Source organism: Nomascus leucogenys, chromosome 6 (genome assembly GCF_006542625.1).
Source record: "Nomascus leucogenys isolate Asia chromosome 6, Asia_NLE_v1, whole genome shotgun sequence".
Classification (NCBI taxonomy): Eukaryota; Metazoa; Chordata; class Mammalia; order Primates; family Hylobatidae; genus Nomascus; species Nomascus leucogenys.
Window position 1 is genome coordinate 49,238,409 of NC_044386.1, and position 15,986 is coordinate 49,254,394.

The window sequence follows — 15,986 nt, forward strand, 5'->3', positions numbered from 1 at the left end:
TACTCACTGTATGCCAAGCTAGAGAATGTCATAGCCAACCCTTATCAAGTGTTCCCTTTTGTGCCAGGCTTGAATAGTTGTCCCCACAACCCCACAGGGGAAGAGAGGTGGTGAGAAAGTACATGATTTGCTCAAGGTTGTGCAGCTGGTGTGCGGCAGAGCCAGGCTTTGACCCAAGCCCCCAAATCCAGAGCCTGGATTTTTAACTGCTTTGCTCCAGTTTTGCCTCTGAAGAAGATCAAACAAGACAGCACTCCTGTCTTCCTGGAGCTAGTGGAATTTCTTAACAGGTAGTCATTATATTCTAGCAAATTCTTATTATAGAAACCAGCTGGTTATATTCAACATTAAAAAAAAAAATTAAATCCTGGAGGAATGGTCCTCCAGAAGGCAAAGGAGAAACCACATCTGCCCTGAACCAAGTTCGCACAAATAATACCCAGCACGTATTCAGCTCATTTCCAGGTCTTTTTTTTAACTTCCTAATTTTTAATTTAAAAAAATTTTTTTAATTCAATGGATGCAAAATTTGGCAGATAGAAACAGGATGGAGTGGGTTGGCAGTGATCTACATGTGGGAAGAAAAAATGTAGTGAGAAAAAATAATTAATAGTTGGGATCCATGCAAATTCATATTATGTAAGGAGGACCCTATTTTGGTTGGGTGAATCATCTTTTTTATTAAAAGGGAAATTATCAAAAAGCTATGGCTATCCTAATGCTGAATTGGGGGAAGCAGCAATAATATTAATGTAAAATTTCAAAGTAAAATAATAAAATATGCTCACAACTCTGGGCCGATAGAGCCTTATATAAAAGGCCTATATGGCCGGGCGCGGTGGCTCACTCCCGTAATCCCAGCACTTTGGGAGGCCAAGGTGGGTGGATCACGAGGTCAGATAATTGAGACCATCCTGGCCAACATGGTGAAACCCGTCTCTACTAAAAATACAAAAATTAGCTGGGCGTGGCACTACATGCCTGTAATCCCAACTACTCCAGAGGCTGAGGCAGGAGAATCACTTGAACCCGGGAGGTAGAGGTTGCAGTGAGCCAAGATGGCGCCACTGCACTCCAGCCTGGGTGACAGAGCGAGACTTCGACTCAAAAAAAAAAAAAAGGCCTATAAGAATTTGGAAAATTCAATCTGTTTTTAAACTTTATTAGATGTGTTTTGTTAAAGAACGTATCTGTAAAAGACGAATATGCTGTTCGTGGCAGTAAATGATGCAATGTTTTAGCAGAAGCAACGGCATAATAATTGAACATTCATGTAGCACTTTAGAGTTTAGCAAGGTTTTTGTTTTGTTTGTTTGTTTGTTTGTATTTTTAGACAAGGTCCAGCTCTGTCACCCAGGCTGGAGTGCAGTGGCGCAATCTCAGCTCACTGCAACCTCTGCCAACTGCGACCTTTGTCCCCGGGCTCAAGCAGTTCTCCTACTTTGGCCTCCCAAGTAACTGAGACCACAGATATGTGCCACCACATCCAGCCAAGTTTTTGTATTTTTGGTAGAGACGGTGTCACCATGTTGCCCAGGCTGATCTCAGACTCCTGAGCTCAAGCAATCCACCTACTTTGGCCTCCCAAAGTGCTGGGATTACAGGCGTGAGCCACCGTGCCTGGCCTAGTTTAGCAAGTATTTTTACAGTTTGGGTTTTCGCAAAGACTTTTAGCCCACGTGCAACTTTGCTCTTTTATCACAAAGAAATGAGGCAACTAAAAGGAACTTTTAGTTCCTTGGAGAAGCAGCTGATTTTAGAGCAAGGACAGGGAAGGAACAACAGAAGCTTGAAATGAGAAGTGCTCAGACTATGAGGGGGACGTGTCAGAAGGTCACGGGAACCTGCTTGATGGGGCTCCCCATCACCTGGGACAATTTGAAGATCAAAGTCAATAGTATTAGTAATGGATTACAACCTCTTGAATAAAGTAAGAACCCATGAGTCTCTACTGATGTAAATGAATGAATAAATAAATAACTGGGAGAGGAGGCAGAGCTCCTCCTTAGAAAGCCAACTAATGAATGCAGAGGGAAGGATGGACTGAGAAAGATCACCACTTGCCAGCCATCATCACAATCACTCATTCAGGCCAGAATCATTAGTGGTATTAAAATAAGTCCGTTGGGGTTTGAGGGGTAACACGATGTTTATATAGCCTCAGAGTACCTCCCCAACAAGACACGTTTCATTACGAAAGGTAAGATGGTAACTCTCCAGTGGAGAGACCTGGCAGGTGCCCCCTTAACCAGATGATCCCCGGTGACCCCACCAGCAGTGGGACTCATGTGCCCAGGTGGGGTTCAGTGACATTAGCTCAGCACCCCACTCTATGGCCCTGCCAAACATGTTTTACCCAAACTAATCTCAAGGAAGCATCAGACCACATTACAAGAAGGAACCAAATAACTGGAGGCTAAATAAACATGGCAACTGAATGCAATCTATGACCATGGATTTTCTTTTGCTGTGAAGGTTATTATTTGGACAATAGGCAGTATCTCAATAAGTCTGTAGATTAGTGTTGTTTCTGCATTAATTTTCTAATTTTGATCATTACACTTTGGTTATTTAAGAGAGTTCCTTGTTTTTAGGACATACACGCTGAAGCATTTTGGGGAGGGAAGGATGGGAGGAAGGATTTCCCAGGAAGGCACGCTGCTGTCGTAGGACTCAGACCACAGAGTCAGCCCCTCTCGGCTCAGGCTTCCAGTTGAAGAGAAATGGGCCACGACCCCGTCAAGCCTCAGCAGCTCCCTGGGAAGACATGAGGGGCAGCTGCCTTGTCTCTTCCCACCCTGTTCCTCTGTGTGTTTGCCTAGGCTGTTCCCCCCTGAAAGTGTCCTCTTCCCTCCTCACCTGCCTGGAGAAAGGCCAGCTGAGAGGTTTCAAGGAAGGAGATGTAGATGGAGAGTTCAGAGCCCTGGCTTCTCCTTCTCACATAGCCACCAACAAGAGAGGGAGGTGGGGAGTGGCCACGGGATCCCTGCAGACCTCGGCGTCCTCCCCTGAAGGGCCTGGACCAGCTGGTCTTTGTGGCTTTCCAGCCACTTCCTGTGAACTTGTCCCTCTCAGACTCATCAGTCTCAGCTTCTCTACAAGCCCCTAGAAATCTCGCCCTTGGCCTCAGGAAAGAAGCTTGTGGTCCCAGCCCTGAGAGATTGACTTTTGGATCTCCTTTCTGGTGTAGGTCGTGCTATGAGTGGATCGTGTATTCAGACTTTTAGGACATTGCATTGATTTCTGTGGACACTAAGTTTTTCAGTAAACTCACAGGTGTGCAGTTTGCAGACAGCTTGCTTGGCAGTTTGCTGGTTCATTCTTTCCTGCGCCATGTGTATGAGGTACCTGCCATGTCCAGGCCGGTGCTAGGCACACAGAGGGTCAGCTAGACACAGCCAGCTCTAGAGCTGCAGGGTGTACCTTATAGTCCCAATGGGACAGTTTTGTAAAGTCCGTTTTCCTTGTGATGACAGAGTGGTAGGCAGGAGAACTAGAAGCCCCAGCCTGGTTCGCTGTTGGTTGTATGAACTTGTCTTAGCCAGATAACCTCTGTGAGTCTCAGTTTCCCTACCTGCTAAATGGGCATAGCAGTCTCACTCTGCTGCCCGTCCTGCCCTCCTCTTGGAGCTGTGTCCCTTAAAGGGAATAATTTTATGTAGTGCTTTATGAATATGAGGTGGTCTTGTTGTTAATCCCTCAACATGCATAGATAAAACTGCTTTGAAAAATATAGGGTCTTAAACACAAAGAGAGAGTGGCAGTGTTGTCTCTACCCTCTACTGATCTTAAAAGAAGGAGTGCTGCTAGGATGTAATGGTAAGGAATCAGAGACTCAAGCTGTGGCTCGTTATGGAGGAAACCCATGGGGCTGCCTCCCTCTGCAGAGCATATATCTGTGCTGTGCCAGCCCAAAGCCCAGAACCTGGTCCTTAGCAAGGGGACTGACTATGGCCTTGTCTTTCCAGTGCACCAGGTGGCAGAGCGGGTGGAGGCCCTGGGGCAGTTCGTCATGAAGACCAGAAGGACCCTCAAAGGCCATGGGAACAAAGTCCTGTGCATGGACTGGTGCAAAGATAAGAGGAGGATCGTGAGCTCGTCACAGGTATGTCACACCTGCTGCATAACTGGTGAGTGGGTTTTGGATTTTATAGCTAAGGGGGAGGAGAGCTGTCCCTTTCCAAAAGCCCTCTTCTGATCTTTGTGACTTTGCTCATTCTCCGAAGGATGTGATTTAGCATAAAGAACTCTCTTACATATTATAGAACTTCACTAATTTGGGTAGATTTGAAGTTGGTAATAGTTGAAACAGTGTAGACTATATTTAACCAATATGATGAATCATTGAAAATAATTTCAAAGTCTTATTTGTAAATGAAACCAGTTTTTAAATAGATTCTTTTTTTTCCGAGTTGAGGGCATAAGATTCTATCAGTGACTTTCTTTCAATTTAAGGAGTTTAGCAATTCTTATGTCGTAAAGAACAATGTTAAGATACATCTCTTGTAAAATACAATTTTAAAAATCATATCATTTACATAGTTTATTTTGTATATTATTTATTAGTTATCTGTTACTCCAAAAAATTACCCCCAAATTTAGCAGCTTAATTATCTCGCATGGTTTCTGAGAGTCAGGCATCCGGGAGTGGCTCCACTGGGTGGTTCGGGCTCGGGTGGTTTGTGAGGTTGTGTGAAGATGTTGGTCGGGGCTGTGGTTGCCGACAGCTGGACTAAGGTGGAGACTCACTTCCAGGGTGCCTTGTTCACATGGCTCTTGGCTGGAGGCCTCAGTTCCTCACCATTCGACCTGCTCACAGCATGGTAGCTGGCCTCTCCCAGAGCGAGTGATCCACAAGAAGGGGCAGAGGCAGGGCCATGCCATATTTCATGACCTGGCCTCAGAGGTGACAGTCCATTGCTCCTGTTGTATTCTGTTGGTCACACAGAACAACCCTGATATAAAGAGGAAAGAGACTATAAAAAAGTGTGACTATCAAGAGGCTAGAATGATTTGGGACTCATTTGGAGTCTGGCTCCCACAGCTCAGTACTTTTGATGTCTATTTTTATGTAACATGTATTAGACATAAAGCTATAAACTGAAGTCACATGAGATATTCTATAGGCTGGTTATAGTGGCTCATGCCTATAATCCTAGCACTTTGGGAGGCCAAGGCGGGAGGATCACTTGAATCCAGGAGTTTGAGACCAAATGGTGAGACCTTGTCTTTACAAAAATAGAAATACAAAATCAGCCGGGCATGGTGGTGCGTGCCTGTAGTGCCGGCTACTTTAGAGGCTGAGGTGGGAGTATTGTTTGGGTGTAGGAGGTCAAGGCTGCAGTGAGCTGAGATTATGCCACTGCACTCCAGCCTGGGCAACACAGTGAGACCCTGTCTCAAAAAAAAAAAGAGATATTCGGCCGGGCATGGTGGCTCACGCCTGTAATCCCAGCAGTTTGGGAGGCCGAGGCGGATGGATCACCTGAGGTCAGGAGTTCAAGACTAACCTGGCCAACGTGGTGAAACCTCGTCCCTACTAAAAAGTACAAAAATTAGCAGGGCGTGGTGGTGGGAGCCTGTAATTCCAGCTACTCGGGAGGCTGAGGCATGAGAATCGCTTGAACCTAGGAGGCGGAGGTTGCAGTGAGCTGAGATCATGCCATTGTACTCCAGCCTGGGCAACAGAGCGAGACTGTTTTTTTTTTTTTTTTCCCCAAAAAAAAAAAAAAGATATTCTATAAATCATATTTTTATGATCAGCATAGGTTTCCCCCAACCCGGGCCTTGTGCTCAGTTTTTCCAAAAGCAGGTTGGTTTGCTTTTTTTTTTTATAACCCGTGTAAAACTGGATATACTCTAGATAATCTGCAAACTGTAATGTCTGTCAGTTTTGCATTTGATAGGACAAATGTTATTACTCTCCTGGATTACCTACAAATCTAGTATGTCACATTGCACTTGCTTTTTTTTTAAGATCAAAATAAATTTATCACTTATGTATTCCACCACATTAAAGAAACAAACAAATAAAAACTTTTTACTCCCACCAGCCTGTCACAACCATTATTTTTTTATTTTTTTTTTTTGAGACGGGGTCTCGCTCTGTCGCCCAGGCTGGAGTGCAGTGGTGCGATCTCGGCTCACTGCAAGCTCCGCCTCCCGGGTTCACGCCATTCTCCTGCCTCAGCCTCTCTGAGTAGCTGGGACTACAGGCACCCGCCACCACGCCTGGCTAATTTTTTTGTATTTTTAGTCGAGACGGGGTTTCACCGTGGTCTCGATCTCCTGACCTCGTGATCCACCCGCCTCGGCCTCCCAAAGTGCTGGGATTACAAGCGTGAGCCACCGCGCCCGGCCACAACCATTATTATTATTTTTTTTCTTTTTTCTTTTCTTGAGATGGGGTCTCACTCTGTTACCCAGGCTGGAGTACAGCTCACTTCAGCCTTGACCTCCTAGGCTCGAGTGATCCTCCTGCCTCAGCCTCCCAAAGCACTGGGATTATAGACGTGAGCCACCTTGCCCTGCCCATTATTATTATTTTAGAGCACTTCTTTCTAGTCTTTTTCAAGAGCTTATTCTTATAAGGTGCTTATCGGAATATCCATGTCGCTCTCTAGCCTTTTGACTTCTTAAATCCAGACAAGGTAGGCTTTGTGTTGGGTTTTCTGTCACTCACATAGTGCTGTTGGGAGGGGGGACCTTCAGCAGGGCTGGGCACACACTGTGCATCTCGCTCTGCTCCAGAGCAGGAAGAGGTGGATGTGGGTGTGGGGAGGAGGCTGGAAAGCAGGAAGCCTCTGGAACAGACCTGGACTCATCAACAGCCTTCCTGCTTAGATGCAGGAGAGTAATCACCCCAGCCACGTGGGATTAAGGCTTGGGGGTAGAGGCACATTCTCTCTGGGTATGTAGGCCCCTGCACATAAATCTGTGCTCACCGAGGAGACCATACTTAGTTTAATGAGACCCCAGAGAACACAGTGGGTGGCACACATGGGGACTCCAGAGTACACATGGGGGACAGGCAGGCAGTGAGGTGGAAGAAGCCCCTAACGTGGTCACTGATGTGGGTAATACATGGAACCAGTCCCCAGCCATCAGGGGCTCCAGGTGCAGAGGACCCCACCATACAGGCGTGTGGCCCCACTCCAGTTTCTGCGCTAAAGGCTCACTGAATCCACCCCCACACACTGTGTGTGGCCATTTAGGCAGAAATTAGACCAGAAGAACCAATGTGCTTTGGAATCTCAGAAGGCCCCCAAACCACCAACTTTGACCTTGCTTCAGGGTCCATCTGCCATGCATAACGTTAACACAGAAATCTTCCATCAGCTCATGCAAAGCAAGCAGCTATGTCACTGCAGATCCGATCTTGCTTCTGCCCTTAAGTGATGTTTTCCATCCATATCTCTGCCACCTCGTTCACCAAAATTTGGCCCCAAATGGCTTGAGTGATTAAAAAATCGAGCCTGCCATAGAGGCTGTAGATTTCCGATCCCTGAGGATCCGATCCTCTTCCACTGTCTGCCCAGCAAGCTGCATGCCACGGTCTGGGCAGAGGACTGCTTTGCAGGGACCAGGGCTCACATGGATTTACCTCTAATGGGTTTTCATTACAAATAGATGATGCTGTAGTCACAACCCACACCCATGGGAGGCCACAGCTGGGTTACAGTGAAAGTGGCAGCGTTGTCTGTGGCAGGGCCAGCTCTGCATTCACCCTGGCAGGGAGTGCTGTTTGCTTACTGATCGGCTGCCCACAGGGGTTCCCACCACGATGGGTGCGTATCGCATGTTGTTCTCAATGTAGGTGTGAAATGTCAGAGCTGGAGCTGTGACATCTGTGAGCACCTGGAGGAATTAGACTGATCTCAGGTCCATACAGCCCCCTCCGCAGCTGTCCCTGGCAGAGAAATGGACAGAGAATGGGGAGGGGGGTTCCTGGATGGTGCCACAGGGACCATGGACTCCAAAGGAAATGGGGGGAAAGGACAAAGTAGTGGAGATGTTGTGGGAGAAAAAGATTTATTATTTACCTGTCAGGTACCTAAAGGTAATGTCAGCTTTATCTTTCCCCTGTATAATTTGTTGACATTTAAGGTAAGGCAGGTGATGATAGTGTACCAACAATTTGTGCGTGGTTTGTAAATGGTATGAAAGAAGTGTCTGCATGTTGTTTCGTTGTTTCCTGTAGTTGTATCTTTCCAGGGAGTGTAAGGTTGAGAACTGATCCTTTGGCTCCGCTGGAACATCCAGCCCCTCCCGCACTCACCCCGCTTTTTCTCATGGATAGGTTAGGGGGTCTTGATTATCCAGATCCTCATTCTGGCTTTCTACTTCACACCGCCCTGCTGGACACAGCTTTTATGAGGAATTCTCAGCAGTAATCTGTAAGACCTTGACAACCCCTAAACTGTTTGCTCTTCTCCCTCCAGGATGGGAAGGTGATCGTGTGGGATTCCTTCACCACGAACAAGGTGAGGCATTGTTCCCAGCCACGTTATAGACACTTCAGAATCCCAGCCTACTTAAAGGTGCTCTGGTCCAGCTGCCCGGCCCTGTCCTGATTTCTCTGCATGTATCCCTGCAAGTAGTTGCCTCTAGGGATGGAAACCCCAAGAAGGCCCATCCATGTTTGAACAGCTCAGCCTGCCCATTGCAGCATTTATTCCCCTATCGCCCCAAGAGGACTATTAGAGCCACCATAGGGGCTGCCAGTACCAGCATGGGAATGGGCAGAGCATGGAGAACTTGCGTCTACATGTGTGACTGCATGTACTATTTGTTTTCTGAGTGATAAGAGGCACCAAAATTCTCCATTCTCTCTCCCCTCTCTTTGACCAGACTCCATAGCCCTGTGGGAATGAACACATGGAGGGTGGGGAAGATGAGGCTGCAGTGGGATTAGGCAGAGCTACCCTGTGATGCAGTCTGATCCCCTTGCAAGTCTGGCCTGGGCATGCACAGCTCAACTTAGACTTAAATTTTAGCTCTTAATGAAAGATAAGACTAAAACCTATGTGCAGGTATGCTGGCACACCTGCATTGCATTGGCATTTATAATAAAGAGTATTGTGTATTAAATAAGAATTCCTATATTTATTTAGGAAGCCTGCCTTTATGCTATGAAAAACATGAGACCTGTCTATGTCTCTGTCTCATAGTGAACAGCAGCCATATTCTGCATTGTTGAGTGTGTTTAGTCAGTGTTGTGGGAAGCAGCTGGTACATGACCTGGTCAAGTGAGGGGCCAGAACCATTTTGTAGAGTCGAGTCCCTAATGGTCAGTACCCTGAGAAATAAAAATGACAACAATTTGCACAGGGCTTTGCTATGTAGCGCCTAGCTCCTTGGAAGCCTTCGTCTCTCTCAGCACCTTCTGGACTGTGCAGGGGCGTAGTTGCTTCTGTTTACACCTTATCCTGGCATAGAGCACAGACTGATTTCTGGGGAGCCGAGGGTGCCACTTGTGGCCCGTGGCAGGGAATATAGCCATTACTTGTGAGGAAAGGGGCCTGGGATACCCTGTGCTGACAGTGGCTACCTCAGCTCATCCTCTGGAGAGCAGTAGATTCTTCTTGGCCTCTGAAAGCCTACAGGGCTGCTATTGACAATAGTATTTGGGCAGGCAGTATTGGGGCCTGTGTTTCCCTGCAAAAACGCATATAATTATAACAGAAAAGAAGACCAGCACTTGAATGTACATTGGAAACATTAAGAACTAAGCGCGCCAGTCCCTGGCTGCTGGCTGGCTGAGTCACCCCTATCCTCCTGCATGCAGATATGCAAACAACAGAGCCGTGTTTCCAATACATCTGAGCCTGAGGTCTTATTCCCATGGGATTCGTGGACTCTGGTCCTGGTTCCACCACCACCAAGATGTGCGACTGCACGCAGGTCAGCCGCTTGTGCCACGGTGGTTCTCGTTCTTCCTCTGTGAAGCCAGAAGCCAGGGACTGTCGTGCTTAGTTCTCGTTTATCAGTGAGCACAACCCAAGATCACCCTCCCCTCCCCCGACCCATTCATACCTTCCCTGGGATGGTTTAGGACCCATAGTGGACACAGGCTCTTGCAGACTCACAAGTAAACAAACTTAAAATACATATATAAAAAGTCATTCCAGAGTATATTTTGAAAATGGAAATCAGAGTAAACAAGGAAAAGTATGTATCTGAAAGGAGATTTGGGCATACCTTCCAAAGAAAAGGGGCCCTGATACTCAGGCAGAGGAACAAAGGGAGTATGACATTAAGAAGGAAGTAAAACATGAAGGTTTTTTTTTGTTTTGTTTTGTTTTGCTTTTTCTAGTTGAGCTTTTTAACTTTTCAAATATGTGACATCAAGTTGATTATGAGAGTCCCCTCATAAGTCTTGAGCCCATCTTTACCCTACACCACTTTGAAACTGTAATGTAATTCAGTAGGCATCTGGTGATTTTATTTTCTAAAATTTAAACATTCAGATTTTTGTGGCCAGTCATGGGGGCTCACACCTGTAATCCCACTACTTTGGGAGGCTGAGGTGAGCAGATCACTTGAGGTCAGGAGTTCGAGACCAGCCTGGCCAACATGGTGAAACCCCATCTCTACTAAAAATACAAAAATTAGCCAGGCGTGGTGGTGCATGCCTGTAATCCCAGCTACTCAGGAGGCTGAGACAGGAGGATCGCTTGAACCCCGGAGGCGGATGTTGGAGTGAGCTGAGATTGTGTGACTGCACTCCAGCCTGGGCAACAGAGTGAGACTCCATCTCAAAAAAAAAAAAAAAAAAAAAAAAAGATTTTTGTGTGGAAGTGCTAGTTGTTCACTCTGTGCTGTGTTTCAGGAGCACGCGGTCACCATGCCCTGCACGTGGGTGATGGCGTGTGCTTATGCCCCATCGGGATGTGCCATTGCTTGTGGGTAAGTTGGAGCTACAGCAGCTTTTCAGATTTTGTGTTAACCATAAAATACTGTTCTCTTGGCAAAAACAAGCAAACAAACAAGAACTCATAGTTTTTGTTGTTTACTTGTTAAGCAGTATGCTAAATCCTTTGAACTTGGTCAAAGAAGAAACCATAAGCCGGCACAGTGGTGCCTGCTTGTAATCCCAGCCACCTGGGAGGCTGAGGTGGGAGGATCACTTGAGCAGGAGTTCAAGTCCACCCTGGCAACATAGCAAGACCCCATCTCTTTAAAAAAATAAATAAATAAATAAATCTCTCTTTCATAATTATTTTCATTACAAACTGACAGTAGTTACATTTCAAACCTATCTCCTGCTCTCTCAAATGCTTTTGGCAGAACCATAAACATTGCAAACATTTTGGAAAGCAACTTGGTAATGTCTGTCAGAAGCCTTGAAAAGCTGAAAGCCTTTGATCTGGTGACTCCACATCCGGGAACAAGTTTGAAAGGAATGATCCAAAACATAGAAAAGCCATATGGACAATAACATTAATTGTAGTATTTTTAAAAATAAAACAAAAAACACCAGGTGTGGTGGCTCTTGCCTGTAATCCTAGCACTTTGGGAGACAGGGGCAGGAGGATCCCTTGAACCCAGGAGTTCTAGACCAGCCTGGGCAATAATACATTGTCTCTACAAAAAAAAAAAAAAAAAAAATTTCTAATTAGCTGGGTGTGGTGGTATGCACCTGTAGACCCAGCTGTTCTGGAGGCTGTGGTGGGAGAACTGCGTGAGCCTAGGAGGTTAAGGCTGCAGTAAGCTGTGATCATGCCACTGCACTCCAGCCTGGGTGACAGAGTGAGACCCTGTCTCAAAAATAAAATAAAAAAAAAAGGAAAGAAAAAAGGAACCAACATACCCATCCAAGAAAACTTAAATGAATTGTGGTACACGAATTGAATGGAATATCATACAGCCATTAAAAAGGAAAATTCTCAATTACACTATGTGAAAAGGCCATCAAGTTTACTAGGAAGAGTGTGACTTATTCTCTCTTCTCCTGGAGCTCAGTTTAACAGGGTTGGCAATGAAAACTGAAACCAACATAATTCCTGGTCCCTGTATTGAACAATTCTGAGACCATTCAAAATATTTCTGCCACAGTATCTCAGCCATGTTTTTAAAAAGAGGCATATTAGGCCGGTCATGGTGGCTCATGCCTATAATCCCAGCACTTTGGGAGGCTGAGGCAGGTGGATCATGAGGTCAGGAGATCAAGACCATCCTGGCTAACACAGTGAAATGAAACTCCGTCTCTACTAAAAATACAAAAAAATTAGCCGGGCGTGGTGGCAGGCGCCTGTAGTCCCAGCTACTCGGGAGGCTGAGGCAGGAGAATGGCATGAGCCCAGGAGGCGGAGCTTGCAGTGAGCCGAGATCACGCCACTGTACTCCAACCTGGGTGACAGAGCGAGACTCCATCTCAAAAAAAAAAAAAAAAAAAAAGGCATATTATAAAGGCTGGGAGGAACTATACCAAATAAAATATTAGTTCTTTCTGGATGATGGGACTATGGGAATTTTTAATCAGGAAGAAAATTTTATTTTAAAGAGGAAAAGCCTGAGTCCCCAAGCAAATGCTTTGGAGCCCTCTCCAGCCAGTCACACCAACCATCTTCTCCAGTGTCCCCTCCCTTCGGGTGGCTGCTTTGGGGACATAGTCTCACTCTCCTTCCGGTGGCCAAGACCACTTGTCCCTTTGGAGCCCATGTTCACATACATGTATTTCACTTTTTTTATTTTTTGAGATGGAGTCTGGCTCTGTCACCTAGGCTAGAGTGCAGTGGCATGATCTCGGCTCTCTGCAACCTCCGCCCCCTGGGTTCAAGCAATTCTTCTGCCTCAGCCTCCCAAGTAGCTGGGACTACAGGCATGCCCCACCACGTCCGGCTAATTTTTGTATTTTTTTTTTTTTTTGGTAGAGATGGGGTTTTACCATGTTGGCCAGGGTGGTCTCCAACTCCTGACCTCAAGTGATCTGCCTGCCTCGGCCTCCCAAAGTGTTGGGATTGCAGGTGTGAGCCACTGTACCCGGCCCATATTTTTTAATTTTTAAAATAGCTCAAAAGTGGATTGTGTCTCCACTTTATAGATGGATGCCAGTATTTATATAAAATTTCTTACCATCTACTTCCTAAAAGGATAAGAGGTGCTATAATAAAAGATACATGTATGTAAACATATATATATATATATATTTGTACTACATGTGTAACACATCTATTAGAGAAGGCAAGCAAGAGAGAAATAGGCCACAATTATAAGGTTGGTGCAAAGGAGTTTAGCCAACTACAGTTAGAAGGCACAGTTCCAAGACTGCCCCTTACTTCAGATACTGGCTGCAAATTTGAGGGTCCCCACAACCCCAGGAATTCACTAAAACAACTCGCCAAACTCATGAAAGTGCCGTACTTACTACCACAGTTTTATTACAGTGAAAAGGTACAAATTAGAACCAGCCAAAGGAAGAGACCCCTGGGGCAGAAGCCAGGAGGCATCCAGACATGGAGCTGCCAGTCATCGTCTCCCTGGTGTGGTCACTGACGGCGTTGTTTCCTCTTGGCCACGGTGTATGGTAATACATGCAGAGTATTGCCAGCTGGGGAAGCTCCTCTGAGCCTTAAGTGTCCAGAGGTTTTATTGGGGGCTTGACCACACACTGCCTGTGTGGTTTACCTTTAGTCTCCAGTCTCTCTAGAAGTTCGGGCAGATACCTTTAGTCTCAAGTTCCTCTGGAGATCAAACCTGATAAGAGGCATCCAAAAGTCCCCATCATAAATCACATTATTAAACTGGTGGCCAGAGCCCCCAAGCAAACCAAGCCACTCTTACCAGGCAGGACATTCCAGGGGCCCAGAGATCACTTCAAGTAGCTGAGGGCAAAAGCCAGACCTCTCCTGCAGTCTCAGTTCTTCACTACTCAGCAGGAATCATAAGTTCTCCACATTTTTTTAAATCCTAGGGTAATATGTTTCTAATTGGACGTGAATTTTAGCAGATGCATAGAGCTGGATGTGTTACATAATCCATCAATGTCCAATATTGACATATTAGATATGCAGTTCTAAATTACAGAAAGAATATATTGGGTAGGCCCTTCTGCAACATATAGTGAATATGATAACAGTGAACAATATCTTCAACAGTAGTTTAGGAAATGATGCTGTGGCTGTTTCTTAATTTTACCCTCACTAAATGGAATGCAGCAGAAGAATTCCCATGGGTGCAGCGGGACGGAAGGAAGAGAGCAGCCTTACCAGGCCCAGATAGATAGCTTTCTGGTGACTTAGCTTGGTGCAGAAACAAAGTTCAGAATGGAGGGATGGCTGGCGCCCTGATCTTTGTCAACTCTGTTTCCCCACCCTGGCATGTGGGAGGTGCTAGCACCTTTCCTGGCTGCCTCACTGGCTGTTACGAGGGCCAAACAGAGGAAGTTCAAGGTATGAACATTTGTGAAGGCATTTTTCAAAATATGGCGGTCTAGTGGATGAGAGAGCGTCAAAGACGAAACTAATACTGACTCCTTATCGCAGGTAAAAGTACCATCTCCCCTTCCCAGACCTTTCCCAAAAGTGCTAAGAGCAGCTGTGATTCATTTGAGTTTCTAGTGGTAAGTCTGACATAATGGTTCCCAACCATGACTGTGTGACATCCCTGTGACTCTGTTATCTGTAATAGAACCACACCGATGCCACATTCTCTAAATGTCATTGTAGGTCATAATGGGGATATTTTTTATCTCAATTTACCTGGCTCCTGGGTCTCTCTCTCAGTTGTTTCCAAACTTGAAAGCTAAAACCCAAATGGTATTGCCACAATCCCCTTTCCCCCAAAAATGTGTCAATTAATTATATATACAAGTATTTCCTATTTAAGAGCCATATCCCCAAGAAGCTTCCATTCAGGTATTGTACACTTACTACGAGCTCCTGTGTGCAAGGCACTGGGCCAGGTGTCATACTGGAATTCAAAGATGAATACGTAACCAAGATCACAACATTAGTTAGGTACTAAAGCAGAGATTCGACACCGGATGCATCACCCTGCAAAACCTTCCTGCTTCTCATAGCAATGCGAATAACCCTAAGTAATAAGTATCTCAACAGAGAGATTACTCAGGATGGGGAGGACATATCCCAGCTCAGGGGTCAGGGAGGACCATAGTCCACAGCATGCTGGTCCCTTCCCATAGCCTAAGTGCAAATCATTCTCCGCACATCCTTTTTCTTTTTTTTTCTCTCTTTTTTTTAGACAAAGAGTCTCACTCTGTCGCCCAGGCTGGAGTGCGGTGGTGTGGTCTCAACTCACTGCAACCTCCACCTCCCAGGTTCAAGCAGTTCTCCTGCCTCAGCCTCCCGAGTAGCTGGGATTACAGGCACCTGCCACCTTGCCCAGCTACTTTTTGTATTTTTAGTAGAGACGGGGTTTCTCCATGTTGGCCAGGCTGGTCTTGAACTCCTGACCTCAGGTGATCTGCCTGCCTCGGCCTCCCAAAGTGCTAGGAGTACAGATGTGAGTTACCGTGCCCAGCCTCCTCCGCACATTCTATAAACAAGTTTGCCAAAGCTAATTACTGATAAGAAACTACCCAAGAATACACCTGTGTACCTCACAAGCAGCTGGAAAAGCAGAAGGGACCCTTGGCTTTCCCAGTGCCTCAGAGAAAAGTGACCCCGTTTTAAATATTGTTCCCTACAAAAAGAAAGCAGGGCACTTTAGGGTAAGGCTGAGGTTAGGTCTTTGGGAGGAAAAGAATAAAGTGAGGCTAGGATATTTTCTTGTTCTAGAAAGTAAAGGAACGTTCAAGGACCAATAGGGGTCATATATATATATTAAAAAGAAAACAGCTGGTTTGAAGAGGCCCCAAATTTGGGGTAATTTGAGCACCAAATGTAGTAATGATAATAATGGATCATGATACAATTAAGAAAAAAACAAATTTATCGGTGTACAGTGATACTGGGAAGGAGGATTCTTCATTACAGAAAAACAACAGCTAATAAATATGGAAGACATTATCAAAATAAATCACT

General features: G+C 45.7%; 1 protein-coding gene across 2 annotated transcripts in view; it reads left to right on the plus strand.

Moving 5' to 3' along the window:
- The window catches only part of GNB5 (G protein subunit beta 5), a 59,584-nt gene that overhangs the window by 22,376 nt on the left and 21,222 nt on the right, over positions 1 to 15,986 (plus strand). For both annotated transcript variants that reach the window (XM_030814082.1, XM_030814083.1), the window contains exons 2-4: positions 3,969 to 4,105; positions 8,442 to 8,483; positions 10,832 to 10,908. In XM_030814082.1, coding sequence (XP_030669942.1) covers positions 3,969 to 4,105; positions 8,442 to 8,483; positions 10,832 to 10,908 — 256 coding nt within the window. The remainder of the gene's footprint in view (positions 1 to 3,968; positions 4,106 to 8,441; positions 8,484 to 10,831; positions 10,909 to 15,986) is intronic.